The following is a 14,413-nucleotide window of genomic DNA, read 5'->3' as shown; positions in this document are numbered from 1 at the left end:
ACCCGGCGCATATCACTCATAGACCAGATCACAAGAAAAATAGACGGCGTAATGCTATTGCCATTGCTATGCTATGGTATTAACGCTATGCCTCTTCAATCCGCCCGCTATCAAAAAGGCTGCGTCTCCCTCTCCAGCCACGCCTGCGTCAGCTGGTCGCCGTCGAACCGCCCGGCCATCTTCTCGCGGATCTCCTTGTTGCTCTGGTTCAACCATTCCCGCTCCTCGGCCGTCAGCAGGGCCTCGTCGATTAGCTTGCGGCAGTAGGGCACCATAGTGACGTGCTCGAAGCCGAGGAAGGGCTTGTCGCCGAACGAGTGCTCCGTCTTGACCTCGCGCACCATGGCCAGGTTCTCGATGCGGATGCCGTAGGACCCGTCCTCGTAGAAGCCCGGCTCGATGGACAGCACGTTGCCGGCCGCTAGGGCTACCTCAGCGTACTGCTTGCGCGTGCCGATGCCGATCGGGCCCTCGTGCACGTTGAGGTACGATCCGACGCCGTGGCCCGTGCCGTGGCGGTAATCGAGGCCTTGTTTCTGCGCGGCGTTAGTACTTCATTCCAGCTAAGCGGTTCAGAACGGTAGAGAAAGGTGAGCTTGCCCAAAGGAATTGCCGGGCCAGACAATCAATGGCATAGCCGGTTGTGCCCTTGGGGAAAATCGCTGTGTCGAGGGCGATGTTGCCCTTCAGGACAAGCGTGTAGGCCTTCTTCTGCTCGGCGGTGGGGGTGCCAAAGTGGAGGGTCCGGGTGACGTCGGTCGTGCCGTCTAGGAACTGAGCCCCTGAGTCGCACAAGTAAATGGCCTCCGGGTCAATGATAGAGCAAGCCCCCGGTTCCGGTTTGTAGTGAATGACAGCAGCGCTAGAAAATGTCAGTGAATAAAACATTGGCATACTGCACGGTTAGCTACTCACTTCGGCCCTGTGGATGAAATGGTGTCGAAGGAAAGACCGACAAAGTCCGTTTGCTTCGACCGGAGCGCCTCGAGCTGATCAGCGGCCGCCACTTCATCGAGGACTGCCTTCTTGTTGACGAGCTGGTCTTCAAGCCAGGCAAAGAACTGTATGAGAGCAACGCCGTCCCGGATGTGGCACTGCCTCATGCCCTCGAGTTCGGTGTCGTTCTTGACCGCCTTGGCATCCCCAACCGGGCTTCGAACCTCTTCCACAAACTTGTCGCCCCCGAGTGCCAGTTTCAGTGCCCAAGAGCCCTTGTTGGAGACAAAGTATTTCCTCGGCGCTTCGGACGTTCCCTTGGCCTCGGCGGCACTGGCCAGGGCCTTGGCATCCTCGAACAAGGTGTCATACGGTTTGATGGTAACCTTGTTCTGGTCCAGGTAGCTCCGGCTCTCATCGTCCAGCTTGGAAACATCCACATATAGCGTCGCCGAATCCTGTGTCACAATGGCGTACGAGTAAAACACGGGGTTGTAGGTGATGTCGCTGCCGCGAAGGTTGAAGAGCCATGCGACCTCATCCAGCATAGACAAGACGAAGGCGGCGGCCTTCTTCTTCTCCAACTCCTTGCGGAGCTCGGTAAGCTTAGCAGCTGTGTCTTTGCCCGAGTACTTACCGATAAGGAGCTTGACGGGATTGCTCGAGCGGGCAGGCCTGTCACTACCCCACACCGGGTCAACCAAGTTCTCACTGACGGCTTTCAGGCCGGCGCCGCCGCTCTTCTTGATGCTCTCGTCCAGCTTCTCCGCGATGGGGCTCGAGATCAGAGAGGGGTCGACGCCCACCGTCTTGCCGCCGGCTGATGCTTCGGCCGTCCAATCCTGCCACGTCGGGACATCTTGCAGACCCGTCTTGAGGAGGTGCCAATTCCCGTCCAGCTGCTTGCCAGCCTGGTTGAAATATCGCCCGTCGGTGGCGAGGGCAGCCTTGTCCTGTGTCACCACGGCCGTCCCTGCGGAACCGGTGAAGCCCGAGATGAAGGCGCGGCGGCCGTCGCATGGTGCGATATATTCGGAGGCGTGGCTGTCCTCGGACGGAACAACTATGTGGCCAAATACATCAGTCGCTGGGGCTCAAAGGGCCGCGGGTACTAATACCATAGATGTCGACGCCGTTCTCCTTCATCAACGACCGAAGGGTGGTCAACCGGGCTGTGGTGTTGACGGTCTCCATCTCTTCAACAGACGGCGTTCTACTTCTGGTGGATGGTGCGTGTATTCCTCTCCTGGACCAGAATAATGTTGGAATAGCCGAAACTGGGCGATAAGATTGTGGTCGTGCGAGGGAAATCGAGGGGTTGCGCAGGAGTGACGATATTGTCGAGCTCTGTCGCGCCCATATATGGGGCATGGGCTTCAGGTAGCCGGGGGGTGCGGCGAACCAAATGTCGCCGGGGCGGAGCGAGTGGGTGTGTCGGGCCAGTAAACGGAGGATGAATTAGGGTGGTACCTGAAGGTCGTCGGGCAAGAGACGGATATTCGAGGTTGAGGTGCGGCCTGCTTAGGCAGTCTTGCTAGTCATGCTCTATTACCGGATCGGGTTAACTACCGCCTAGGTGTGGTGGGGGGGTTCGGTTGCTTCCAAGCTGATTCTCTTACTTGTACTGTGTAAGGTCCCTCCCACACACACTGAGATGAGGTGTGCTGCAGTTACCCCACATCTTCGCTCGGTAGCCTAACCAGCTCAAACCAAACTTCCTGTCGTTTTTTGGAGAAGGTAACAAACATGGCGTGTTGTATGTTGTCAAAGAACCGTTGGAAGACAACGGAAGTGCAGTTACGGATAACTGCATGAACATTTGACCCCACCACTGCTCCCAGCATGACGATGGTGGGGTTACCCCCTGCCGCTGTGCCGCCTTCCATGCTCGCCTGCCGTCCTGGAGGTTCCACAACCTCATCTCACACCTGCCGACGGGAGTAATCTACGCAAAGGTCCAGGCACTCTCTATCATAAGCCAACAAAAGGTAATAAAATAGAAGAATGTCTCTTTCACGTCTTGCACATTATTTTACTGACATATGCATGTGCAGATATACAATAATTTATACATCCATTCACCTACCTAGTCTGTTTGGACATAGCAACAGCTCACAGTACACCCAAGGTAGAGCTGAGTTGACCTGAGCACCTGCCTGAGCTACCTAGGACGAACTGCTGGGAGTACCAACCTCCAAAACACCAAAACCCATCAAACAACATCCCAGTTTGGTCCTAAAAACCCCCCAAACTCATTCTCAGACCATGGGATACAAGTCCTAGGAGTGACACTGTGTTCCCCGGACCGTGGTCAGCAGTCGGTTCTTTTTATGGGGTGTCCCATCTCGGAGGGGACTCATCTACTGACCAATCCGCCAAGAACCAAACAGAAAATAAACGAGCAACGGCGCGATGGAACAGCTGCCTTTACCCACAAACCTCACTGAGGTCGAAGCAGTAAGTAGACTCGACATTTGTCATCGAGATGAAAATAACAACCAAGTTTAACGAACTCGACTTGGCAGCTGATCCGGGCCCTCTACCAACCAAACCCTCCCGATACCATCTCCAAAATCCAGGAGGTGCTGCACCGTCTGCAAAGGTCCTCTGAGGGGTGGCAACTAGCTCAGAGCCTGATCGCCCATCGCGAGGATAACATCAGGTTCTATGCCGCCCTGACACTCATCATCAAGCTCAACAGAGACAGGTACGCGCTCATGGCCCATGGTCCCGGAGGCGAGGGGGCCGGTCTCACAAAGAAGAGGCATCGAACTGACTTTGGCCTAGTTCTGGTCTGAGCGAAGATGATGCAAAGGGTCTTTTGGAGAATATCATTGGCTGGACCATCCAATCGCTCGCCGATGGGGCAGGCAATTTTGTGATCAAGAAGTTGTGTACCGCCCTCGTCACTTACTTCATGCACTTCTCCCATCTGTGGCCCAACTGCATCCGCCACTTCATCTACTGCCTTGATCTAGGTCAAGGCACGCCGGTGGACAGCCTCGACAATGCTCTTCCCACCGACGTTCTTGTCGGCAAGCTAGGCCCCCAGAAGCTGAAGGTGGCAATATGGTTCGCTACATCGTTTGTCGAGGAGGTTGGCAAGACCGACATGAACGCCCCCAAATTGTGAGCATACCGCTCTCACGCTCAATAGTCGACGTGTGCTGACCGAACCAGTCTCCAAGTTCACGATCGCCTCGTCAAAAATGGTCCCGATGTCACTGGTTTACTCGCCCGAGGCTTCTCCCTGCCCGAGGACAACCCCGATCTCAAAACGCAAGGAGAGGCTCTCGGCTGCTTTCAGGTGAGCACCAGCCCTCCAATCCTCCATTCACCGGCTAACGACCCCAGGCCTGGATTTTATACGCGCAGCGAGCATCCCCAATCCCAGATCTAGTTGCACCCCTTAGACAGCTCGTGGGGCCTGCTATCAACTGCTTCGCGGACAGAGACCTCTTCCACGCGACCGCCGAGCTTTTCAGCGACGCCCTTGGCAACTACTCGTCCTTCTTTACCGACGAGCACTACAACACGCTCGCCTCCCTTTTCGAGAGCCCCTGGGCTGCCGAGCACTACCAACACATTCTCCACGGGAACCACGAGGAGGACGGCATTTCCTTCGGCCTGGTCATCTTAGCCTACGGAGACGCCAAAGTACAAGACCTCATGCGTAGCACTGACAACCGCTCCCAGCGCTTCCTAGAGAGCTTGAGTGGACTCCTTGCCGCCGATGGCTACCTCGTCGGCGAGGATAGCATATTTGTCCCTGCTCTGGAGTTCTGGTCCACCTTCATCGAGACCATGATTGATAGTACCTACTCGGACGAGGAGGAGGCCCAGAACTGGAAGCCCTACGCCGAGCAACACCTGAAGGCCGTGGTGATGAACTGCTGGCGCAAAATCCAGTGGCCTTCGGCCGAGACCTTCGCCGAGTGGGACTCGACCGAACGTGTTGCTTTTGGTGACGCCAGGAAGGACGTCAGCGATATGCTGCAATCCGTTTTCACTCTCGAGGGCTTGAGTCTCGTCTCTTTCTTTACCGATCTATTCCTTCGAGCTCTCGCTGCCCAGTCTTGGGCCGAGCTCGAGGCCTCCGCCTTCTGCCTTGGTGCTCTCTCCGATTGTATATCGGATGAGGCCAGATTTGACCAGGAGCTAAACAAGGTCTTTTCTTCTCCCTTTTTTGATCTCCTCGGCCAGGCCCAAGGCCTGATTCCTCTACGTCTCCGCCAGACCGGGCTGGCGCTGATTGAGCGGTATTGTGAGTACTTTGAACGGAATGCTCAGTATTTGCCTAACGCTCTGAATCTCCTCTTTGCTGCTGTCGGCGACTCCGTTCTTGGGGGGCCGTCGGCAAGGTCTATCTCTACACTTTGCTCATCGTGCCGCTCTATTCTCACGAGCGAGGCCGGTGCCTTCATCAGCCATTACCAAACCATTCGCAGCAGTCAAGTGCTCGACTCGTTGGCCGAAGAGAGGATCGTCCTCGCGATTGCATCCATTATCCAGGCCATCAAAGATGAGAACCAGAGACTGGGCGTGTTTGAGGAGCTTTACAACATACTCAAAAAAGACTTTGAGCTTGCTGTGCAACTCAAGGCAAACCCTGGACTCCTAAACCTCCAGAACCCGGATTTTCTGAGAGGTCTTGATGCACCGAACCCCCAGTCCGCGCCCCCGACAGAGGAAATTGCTCTTCAGATTGCGCTTAGGTCCATGAGGTGCCTTGCTAGCATTGCCAAGGGTATGCAGGACGTCAAAGAGTCGCTAGTTGACCTGGACAGCGAACCACAGTCGCAGAACGCCAACAGCAGGCTCGCCGCTTTACAGGAGAATATTATGCGGGTGTTGATGGAAGTCCAACGAGTGTTTAACACGAGCGGCGAGGTGGTCGAGATCATCTGCAACATCTTCCGCGCAGGCTTCTCCGAGACTGAGCCAGGGCCATTCGTATTCCCACCGAATGTAGTTACAGACTACTTCGTCCAACAGCGGTTTGAAACGGCACGGGTAGGAACTATACTCAGCACAGCCTGCTCGTTTGTGGGCAGCCTCTACCGCGGTCCCAAGGCCCACGTACCAGCGCAACTTGCCCGGCTCTTACCATGGGTGGTTTCCATCCTCCAGGCATTGCCAGGTATGACCCCCCCTCCCCTATCTCTCCCCCCCTCCGAGTGTTAACCCTCCTACAGAACCCGAGGCCGACACGGAAATCTCCCTGAACGGCATCTCCATTATTGACAAAGTCATGTCCAAATACCCCGACGTGCTCTTCCACCCGCACCACGCCCACCTCCTCGAGTTCTTCTTCCTCTTCTCCATCAAAGTCCTCGACGGCAACGAACCGCTTCCCAAGGGGGCAGCCGCCGAGTTCTGGGTAAGCGTCCACTCCATTCCCTCTCTCCTACTCCCACTCTCCCACCCTCCTACCCCCACAGACCCAATCCACCACAAACACCAACCCAGCACAATCCAACTAATGACAAACAAAAAAAAAACAGGCCAATTTCATCACCCTCGCCACCTCCCCCACCCTCACCACAACCTCCACCAACCCCCCCAGATCCCAATCTCAAAGCCACCATCGCCAACGCCATGACCCACCTCGGCCCGCTCATCGCCGCCGCCCTGGTCCGCAACATTGGCGGCCACGCCGCCCGCTCCGAACTCGACAAGCTGTGTGAGCCGCTCAAGAAGCTGGTCGGGATGCACCCGGCCGCGCAGGGGTGGTTGCAGGGGGCGCTGTTTTTTGAGGGTGGTGTTGAAGGGGGTGTTGGGGGGGTTGGGAATGGGAATGGTGTGAATGGTGGGATGGGGGGGGAGGGGTTGGATGGTGGGTTTCCCGGGGCGGAGAGGGTGGGGAGGGAGGAGAGGATGGCGTTTTTGAGGAGGGTTGTTGCGTGAGTTTTTCTCTCTTTTGGCTTTCTTTTTCCTTTTTTTTTTTTGGCGGTTCTTCTTTTGGATTATTTGTTTATTGTTTTGGGGGTTGTTTAAGGGGAGGTTGTGGCTAACATTCGGCAATAGGTTGAGAGGTGCGAGAGCGACGAACCAGGTGGTGAGGGAGTTTTGGATGGCCTGTCGCGGGGCAAACTTTGCGTACGTGTCCTGAGATGTGTCGAGGGGAGGTTGAATGGTGTGGGTAGATTGTGGGTGAATTGAACTGGTACCTAGGCTAGAAAATCGTTGTAGCAGCCACGGTCTCTCTGCCGTAAACGATATTGTTGGGTCTGGGTATGATGGTCGTGAGGGTGTGAACTGTGTCGTTCTGCCGTTTGTGGAGAAAATCGGGTTTGATGTGAGTGGGCTGAGTGAAACCGGGTGCATATGACGCGACTACGTCCCCCCTCAACGCCTTGACATTGTGATGTACCAAGTCGGCGCCGAGCTGGATAAAGGGGCCCCAAGGAACAAATGTACAACGATGTAGTTCTGCTATTGTACAAACTTACACGCTCCTGTATGTGCCCGACTCTATCTGTACACTACCACCTGCCCAAGCAATGATCAATCAAAATATACCAGTGACGTCCTTCACCTTGGCCATAATTTTCTCTGCCTGGAGCCTCGCCTTCTGAGTGCCTTGAGCCGAGATCTCTCGTAGCTTGTCTCTATCTGACGAAAGCCGCGCGAAGTTCACCCGGGTCTCGGCGAGCTCGTCGGTGAGAACCTCAATTACAACCTGCTTTAGCTCGGAGATTTTATACCCTTTCATCGTCTCGCCCAGCTCCTCGGGGGTGCGGCCCTTGGGATCGAAGCCGGATAGGAGGTGGATAAGGTTGGCCACTCCCGCTCTGTTTTCCGGGTCGTAGGTGACCTCGTTGCGGGAGTCGGTAACGGCCTGGGAAATCCTCTGGGTGATTTTCTTGGGCGAGCTGGTGACGTGGAGGAGCGACTTGATCGCGGAGTCGGATTTGGACATTTTTTGGCGCGGTGTTGTCAGGGACATGATGCGGGGGAAAGGAGAGATCAAGGTCTCGGGCGCCGCGAAAAGGTCCGTCTTGTAGGCGTAGTTGAAGTTGGAAACGCATTCTCGGGTGAACTCGAGATGCTGGCGCTGGTCTTCGCCGACGGGGACGTGGGTGGTGCCGTAAAGCAGGATGTCGGCCGCCTGGAGAACAGGGTACGAGAACAAGCCATGCTTAAGAGTTTTCTTCCCTTTGGTGGTTTCTATTGTTGCATCGTCGTCGAGTTTCAACTTGGTCTGCGCACTGTATTAGCTGCCGAGCCGCAGGGCGCCCCTATCCGGTCCAATACTTACTTTCCACTGTGTCATGCGTGATAAGTAGCCTGTAGAGGCAGTGCAGCTCAGGATCCACTGCAGCTCGGCGTGTTGCGGTACGGTCGACTGAAAGAAGATGGTGCACCGATCCGGGTCGAGTCCCAAGGCGAGCAAGCTGGCCATCATATCCCATCTGAGGTCCTGCATTTCCCCTCGGGCGTGGGGTGTGGTCATGGCGTGTAGGTCAACAATACAAAAAAAAAGCTTCGTGTCCGGGTGAGCCGTGTCCTGCAGATGTTTCCATTGCTTCAGGGCCCCGAGGTAGTTGCCGAGGTGAGGCCTGCCCGTAGGTTGTATACCCGAGAAGATGATTTTGGGGCCGTTTTCCGACGGTTTCTCACCCTCCGGCAATGAGATCTTTGCCGTATCTTGGCCGACTGGTGGCTCTTCTGCTTCCGTCTTTGCTTCTGTCGCCGAAGTTGTATCATCCTGTGCCCCAGAAACAAAGTTCCTAGTCTGCCCTGTCCCCGTGATAGTTTTCGTGATTGTGCTTCTTGACTTTCCCGTTGTTGTTGCAATGGATGCTGCTGCCCTCCGCAACGAACGGCCAGGCTCGCCGGCCCTCAGTTGCTGCCAGACATTATTTCCGGCCCTGAAACCTCGGTACATGGCGAATCGGCGGCAGTTGCCTTTCGCAGATCAAAACGAGAGTATGTGAAGCCGCCGGCCGGACAAACTGTCATCTGAGTTGTGATGTGAGTTGATGGTGTGAGATGAGACTTTCAGGGTTAGGTATGCGCATAAAAAATTCGGGATTGGCTCGCCGGAACTTGATCAAACAAGGATCACAGTTGCAAGTCACCTTGGCACCCAAGGAGTGTCGTACATGAATTTAAGAATATAAACAACTTACTTCGTACATAGTAAAGTCTATCTAGTTTGGGATGATTCTTCCTACAAATGGTGAATTCTTATAATGTTCACATAGGCCCAGACAGAACGGTATTTGTTGTACAACTCAACCTCCCACAGAAGATACAGGTTTGAGATATGATACATTCAACAACATCCACATAGCCTTGTCTACCGGCCGCCTGCAATCTTCCTCCTCTCTGACGCTAGGAACGCTTCCATATCCTCTGCTGGAGGCAGCTGCTCGCGAGGGCCCCTGTCCTTCTTTTTCTGGAACTCTGGCCGCCGCTCCACGTAGCTCAGGTGCTCCCACTTGTCCTCCATCAATTTCTCCGTTTGTTCGAGGCTCTTGTCCATCTCCTTTCCGACGCCTGTTAAAAAGAGAGAGAAAAAGACAATTAGCCATGACGCCTCTAAGTTATCACGACACCGAAAAGAGCCAACATACCCAGCTTGCTAAACTCCCAAACGTTCGCCTTCATACCGATCCCATAGTAAGCATGCTTCTGCAGAAACGCCAACCACAGTTGCACCGTCTCCGGGTTCCCGTCGCGGATCTGAATCATGCGGCGCAGGGTGATGCGCTCAAAGTTTTCCTGGCTCTTCTTGAAGATGAAGGTCGACTTGGGCACCGTCCAGCGCTGGACTTTGCGCGGCAGCGGCACGGGGCCGAACGCAGGCAGGCCGAGGTAGTAGGCGGCGCGCAGAGCGAAGTCGCAGAAGAACTCGAGGTTGCGCACCGAGTAGGAGCGCAGCTGCAGGTTGCAGGACGGCACGCCGTACTCGACCTCGCGCCGGAGCGGCTTCAGGTAGAGTGCCTCCAGGGCACGGGGCATTCGGGAGACGGCCGGCTTGTCGGATTTCGCATTTTGGGCGGGTGGTGTGGCGCTGTTGCGGGGGTGTGGTGTTAGTCTTCGTCCACGAGCGAGCGGTTCAGGGGTCCCGTCGAGGGACTTAGGCAGGGCTGGCTGACCTCGACTTCTCTCCGGTACTAGGCACTTCACTGTCAGGAGTCAGTTTAGAAACTCGACGTAGTTCCAAGACACAATGTCTACTCACACCGAAGCATAGGTTCGAAGCTGGATCGAGGCGCGCGGGATGCCGACCACGGCCGATCGAGGGGCTGTGAGGGGCTAACATTCCCCGCATGTCAGATATATCCCCCGCTTCCTAATCAAATGCAAACATGTGTCATACCAATTGCCCTTGGAGGAAAGGCCGTAATGGCCGTATTAACCGCGGCGGATTCATCTCTGCGTGACCCTCGACAACTGTGGATGTTGAGTGCAACACCTCCAACCGTTCAGCCGAGTTTTTGGCGCGATGTTGGCTAGGGTTGTTATCGATAAGATCTCGTGAAAATAAGAAGACAGCTTCAACAGCGGCATGCTCTCAGCCAAAATGCAAGCAACCAACACGAGCAGAGCGTTCAATGATTACACTAGGTATCGTTTTTGATCGGCTTGACATTTGTTTTGAATTGTATGTGGTCAAAGGGCCGTCTGATAAGACCCTGGACTAACCCTCGTTCTTCTGTCTGTCACAGGCTAGTATCGCCAAGAAGTCCATTTCCACCGTCCGAAGGGTTGCTGCATGATTCCCACCTGCCAGCACATTGTGCTTCGTCCTGAGCAAGTGGGACTGGTTCCTTTGGGTATATTCGTATAGAACAAGCATCGAGGAGACCCAACTGTAGCCGAGTCTTCAACTCGTGATGTGTGCGCATTGCGCTGGCGGCCGCAACGCGGCCGCATATGGTGCTTGATCAAAACCAACCTGATATCGAGGTCGGCATGCGTATCGTTCACAGATGGCTCTGCCCGGCTTTCACCCGTTGCGTTTCCGCCGGCCAGCCACCAGCTTCTTGTAATGACCCTTCTTCCCGCTCCTCTTCTTCTCTTGGATATCTTGAGTACTTGCTCTTGAGCTTGCCAACGTTCTCACTCGCCAGGATCTCCTCGACAATCGTTCGCTTCTTTTCCTTGCGCGTCAGACGGCTGTTTACGCCCTCTGTTGCTCCCGCAATGATAGTCCCGACTTGGCTGTACTCCGGGATGAGGTCCTTGCGAGAATCCTTCTTGAAGAACTGCTTGCCCATGGCGGCCACGTCACGCATCCTCAAAGCTTGCAAATCGCGCTTCAGTTCGGGCGTAAGGTTGGTACGCGGCAAGTTGAACCAATCGGCGCCCAGCGTATCTTTGGGTCCCTGTCTTCAGTCAGCACCGTGGACAAACCAAGCGATAGAGTATAGAATCAACAAAGGTTTGAGGGGAGTGTCCGTGTCAGAGTAACTATGAACTAAGGAAATCATTATGGTGCCAGCTCGAGTCCCATGACGGGATCTTGCTGGCGTCATAGAGTTTGGGATTTGCTTTCATCATGGAACACGTGGGGGTGATGGACTCGATAGCGCTGGCTACGTACCTTGTTCTTCTGGGGAAGCTGGGGAACCCGAACAGTCAGCTTCTCAGACTTCTTCTCGGGGACTGACGTCTGTTCCCCAGCAGTTGGCGCGGGAGGCGCCACGATGGTTGCTGGTGTCTTTGCAGCTGCAGCGGCTACACCAGCAACAGCGACAGCGTCTAAACTGCCATTGCCAGAAAGGCGAGCCTCGGCTTCCGAAAGTAGCCGGTCGATCTCATCATCGGGCAAGCCAAAAGTGGCCGCCATAATTGCCTAATGAAGGTGACACAATTTTGGGAGCCGAACGAAGGAGAAACGGTAGGAAGCTGAGCGCGATGGGAAAAAAAAAAATGAAGACGACAAAATCTGAGGTGGGGCCCTCAACCTGCAACTGTCCCACTGCAGGTGGGCCGATGCGACGAGGCTCTGGGCTGTTCCCAACCTGGAACTCGGTCCGTGCGCTCGGCAGAAGGAGAAACGATGATGCCCGGCTTGCCCCGGCGAGGTTCATTTGGCGCCAGCCCATTCCAGCCTCAAGTTTCATTGGCCGTGTCGTCATAGGGCAACAAATGAGGCTGGAGACCGGCCAGCTGTCGCGGTTGGGCAGCTTCGGGAAAATACCCATAAAAGCAGCCAATCCCCGCACGCTTCTCACACGGAAACCGGGACCTGCGCCACACTTTGCTGTCCGCCCACGTTGTCCGCCCACGCTGATGCCCAACCTTCCGAGCTGACTTGACCGCCTGCACAAATCACCACTTCCCCAATCCCTCAAGACTTCAACAGTTTTCATCCAAATACCCGCGTCGTGAAAACTCCATTGCAAGGTACGTGCTACAAGTTTTTGCCTCCCGCCATTATCACCGGCAACTGCTGCGCCATTCTCCAAGCCTCCCACTTGAGCTTCTATCCAATCCGCCAATTCAATTCTCACCAATCATCTAATACCGCTCGCAACGAGAGCTGAGTGGCTCGCGTCCTCGGCCCAGACGAGTCGTTCAAACAACCTTTTTGAACTCCACCCATTCGCTCCCCTTCCCACACTTGACGCGCCCACCCAATCACCATTCCGCCCAATCAACGGGGCATTCGCGGGAGGCTGGTTGCGACCATAGAGCGGCGCGGCGGCAGTCGCAAAGTAAACAAATGCGCGGGCTAACAGACCGTGAAGTGAATCTAGCGCGCACCTACCGAACCACAGTGCATCAGAAAGGCGGAGAAACTGAGACAATTCGGGCGACATCGGCATAATCCCCGCGCAACCACCATCGACCTCTACCTCTATTTCGTGGCGCGTTTAAAGGTCACCCAAACGCTCCCCTAGGTTATACCACCCAAGACAAACCCATCATGGATCCGAACCCCTCTTCGGCCCAGCACGGGCAGCACGGGCAGCAGGCCCGGCAAATGCCTGTTTACGACCTCAGCTTGGGTGGCCATTACGGCGCGAGTGCCGCGGTACGATTTGTCTCCATCCCGCCCAGCCGACAAACTTCGACCGCTGACATCACCCCTCTAGATCTCTACCCAAGGCTTTGCGCCCTCCGAGCTGTACACTGGGACATGGGCGAATGTGCACCAAGGTCTGACCGGCCACTACAAAGATGTCCTCACAGCCTACTGGCAACATACTATCAGCCACCTTGAGAGTGATACACACGACTACAAGATGCATCAGTTACCACTTGCGCGGATCAAGAAGGTCATGAAGGCCGACCCAGAGGTCAAGATGATTTCGGCCGAGGCCCCGATTCTGTTCGCCAAGGGTTGCGATATCTTCATTACCGAGCTTACCATGCGGGCCTGGATCCATGCGGAAGAAAACAAACGGCGGACCCTCCAGCGATCCGACATCGCTTCGGCATTGGCCAAGTCTGACATGTTCGACTTCCTCATCGACATTGTCCCGCGTGAAGAAGCCTCTTCCCACGCAAAGCGGACAACCAACCAAACCGCCGCCGCTCCCCAACCCGCTGCCCCCCAGCCTCAAATCCCCGGCGTCGGCGCCCCCAATCACGCCGGCCAACATCCGATGGCTGCGCCGGATTACACCCTCGGCGGCCACAACATGGGTCCCGAAGCCGATTACCGTCAGCCCCAGCCCATGTACGCCGGCCAAGTCCAGCCAGGCGCACCCACGTATGGCCAACCCCAAGCCCAAATGTACAACGTTGACGATATGTACACCTATGGGACGATGCCTCCTCAGCAAGTATGTTCAGGCACCGAAATTCTTCTTTGCCACCCGCTTGTCTCCCCTGTCAACCCCCCCTTGCATCCTATGCCGCCTCCCGTGTCGAATCAAGCTAACTGGACCAGTAGGGCGCCTAGAAGGCCGACCCGGCGGGGAGCAGTCCCACAGCGGGATATGGGCTTACGCACCAGGATGTGCCTGTGAGCCAGCCATGGGCGGCGGGGCATGAGGCTGGCGCTGAGCCCCTAGCGGGGACGATCAAGCTCGAGCCGGATGAAGAAATTGCGGCTCAGATTGGCTTCCCCGCGGATCAGACAAAGCTCACGACAATTACCGACGAGGCAACTCTGAGCCATTGACTTACCATGGCTGACATGGAATCGGGGCGGGTCGACGACGCGGCACCTATGGACCCTTCACTCATGAACTCATAAAAACTATCGGGGCTCGCGTTGCACGCCGAGATAGCGTTTCGGGCAAATGCGGAGCCGTGGCCAGCGAAGATCGGAGAGCGGAACGGATGCACAGGGACCGAGTTGTTAGTTATCGTATCAAATTGGGGAATATGGTTTTGGCGCAGAAAGTAAGGTCGGGGGTATCATCAGGGTGGTTTTGCTGGGATTTTCCTCCATCTTCCCCCGATAGAGCCGTCCAGTGTGTTCATGTTCAGCATCCATTTCCTTGTCGGTATCGGGCTTTCAGTAGTAGTAGTAGTGGTAGTAGTAGTGGTCTGTCTGGGCGGCGGC

At 55.6% G+C, this 14,413-nt stretch overlaps 4 protein-coding genes across 4 annotated transcripts; 2 read left to right on the top strand and 2 right to left on the bottom strand.

Moving 5' to 3' along the window:
• Positions 1-110: 110 nt before the first annotated feature.
• CHGG_03372 (uncharacterized protein) lies at positions 111-2,130 on the bottom strand (the record flags this gene model as incomplete). Its single annotated transcript, XM_001229887.1, has 4 exons — positions 111-536; positions 580-862; positions 916-1,999; positions 2,049-2,130. 4 exons carry the CDS (start codon positions 2,128-2,130, stop codon positions 111-113), a joined length of 1,875 nt encoding a protein of 624 aa, XP_001229888.1.
• A 1,218-nt stretch (positions 2,131-3,348) lies between these two features.
• CHGG_03371 (uncharacterized protein) lies at positions 3,349-6,843 on the top strand (the record flags this gene model as incomplete). Its single annotated transcript, XM_001229886.1, has 7 exons — positions 3,349-3,393; positions 3,462-3,643; positions 3,724-4,065; positions 4,117-4,243; positions 4,354-6,076; positions 6,132-6,309; positions 6,441-6,843. 7 exons carry the CDS (start codon positions 3,349-3,351, stop codon positions 6,841-6,843), a joined length of 3,000 nt encoding a protein of 999 aa, XP_001229887.1.
• Positions 6,844-7,447: 604 nt separating this feature from the next.
• Positions 7,448-12,032, bottom strand: CHGG_03370 (uncharacterized protein; the record flags this gene model as incomplete). Its single annotated transcript, XM_001229885.1, has 12 exons — positions 7,448-8,047; positions 8,198-8,625; positions 9,072-9,112; positions 9,246-9,441; positions 9,519-9,958; positions 10,044-10,073; positions 10,130-10,203; positions 10,268-10,422; positions 10,594-10,718; positions 10,945-11,276; positions 11,495-11,746; positions 11,859-12,032. The coding sequence occupies 12 exons, from the start codon at positions 12,030-12,032 to the stop codon at positions 7,448-7,450; spliced, it is 2,847 nt and encodes a 948-aa protein (XP_001229886.1).
• Positions 12,033-12,823: 791 nt separating this feature from the next.
• Positions 12,824-14,026, top strand: CHGG_03369 (uncharacterized protein; the record flags this gene model as incomplete). Its single annotated transcript, XM_001229884.1, has 3 exons — positions 12,824-12,931; positions 12,993-13,685; positions 13,808-14,026. The coding sequence occupies 3 exons, from the start codon at positions 12,824-12,826 to the stop codon at positions 14,024-14,026; spliced, it is 1,020 nt and encodes a 339-aa protein (XP_001229885.1).
• Between the last annotated feature and the right edge of the window lie 387 nt (positions 14,027-14,413).

This window comes from Chaetomium globosum, genomic scaffold (genome assembly GCF_000143365.1).
Source record: "Chaetomium globosum CBS 148.51 scaffold_2 genomic scaffold, whole genome shotgun sequence".
NCBI classification, from domain to species: Eukaryota; Fungi; Ascomycota; class Sordariomycetes; order Sordariales; family Chaetomiaceae; genus Chaetomium; species Chaetomium globosum.
Note: the sequence above shows the minus strand (reverse complement) of the source record. Positions and strands in the feature narration are given on the sequence as shown.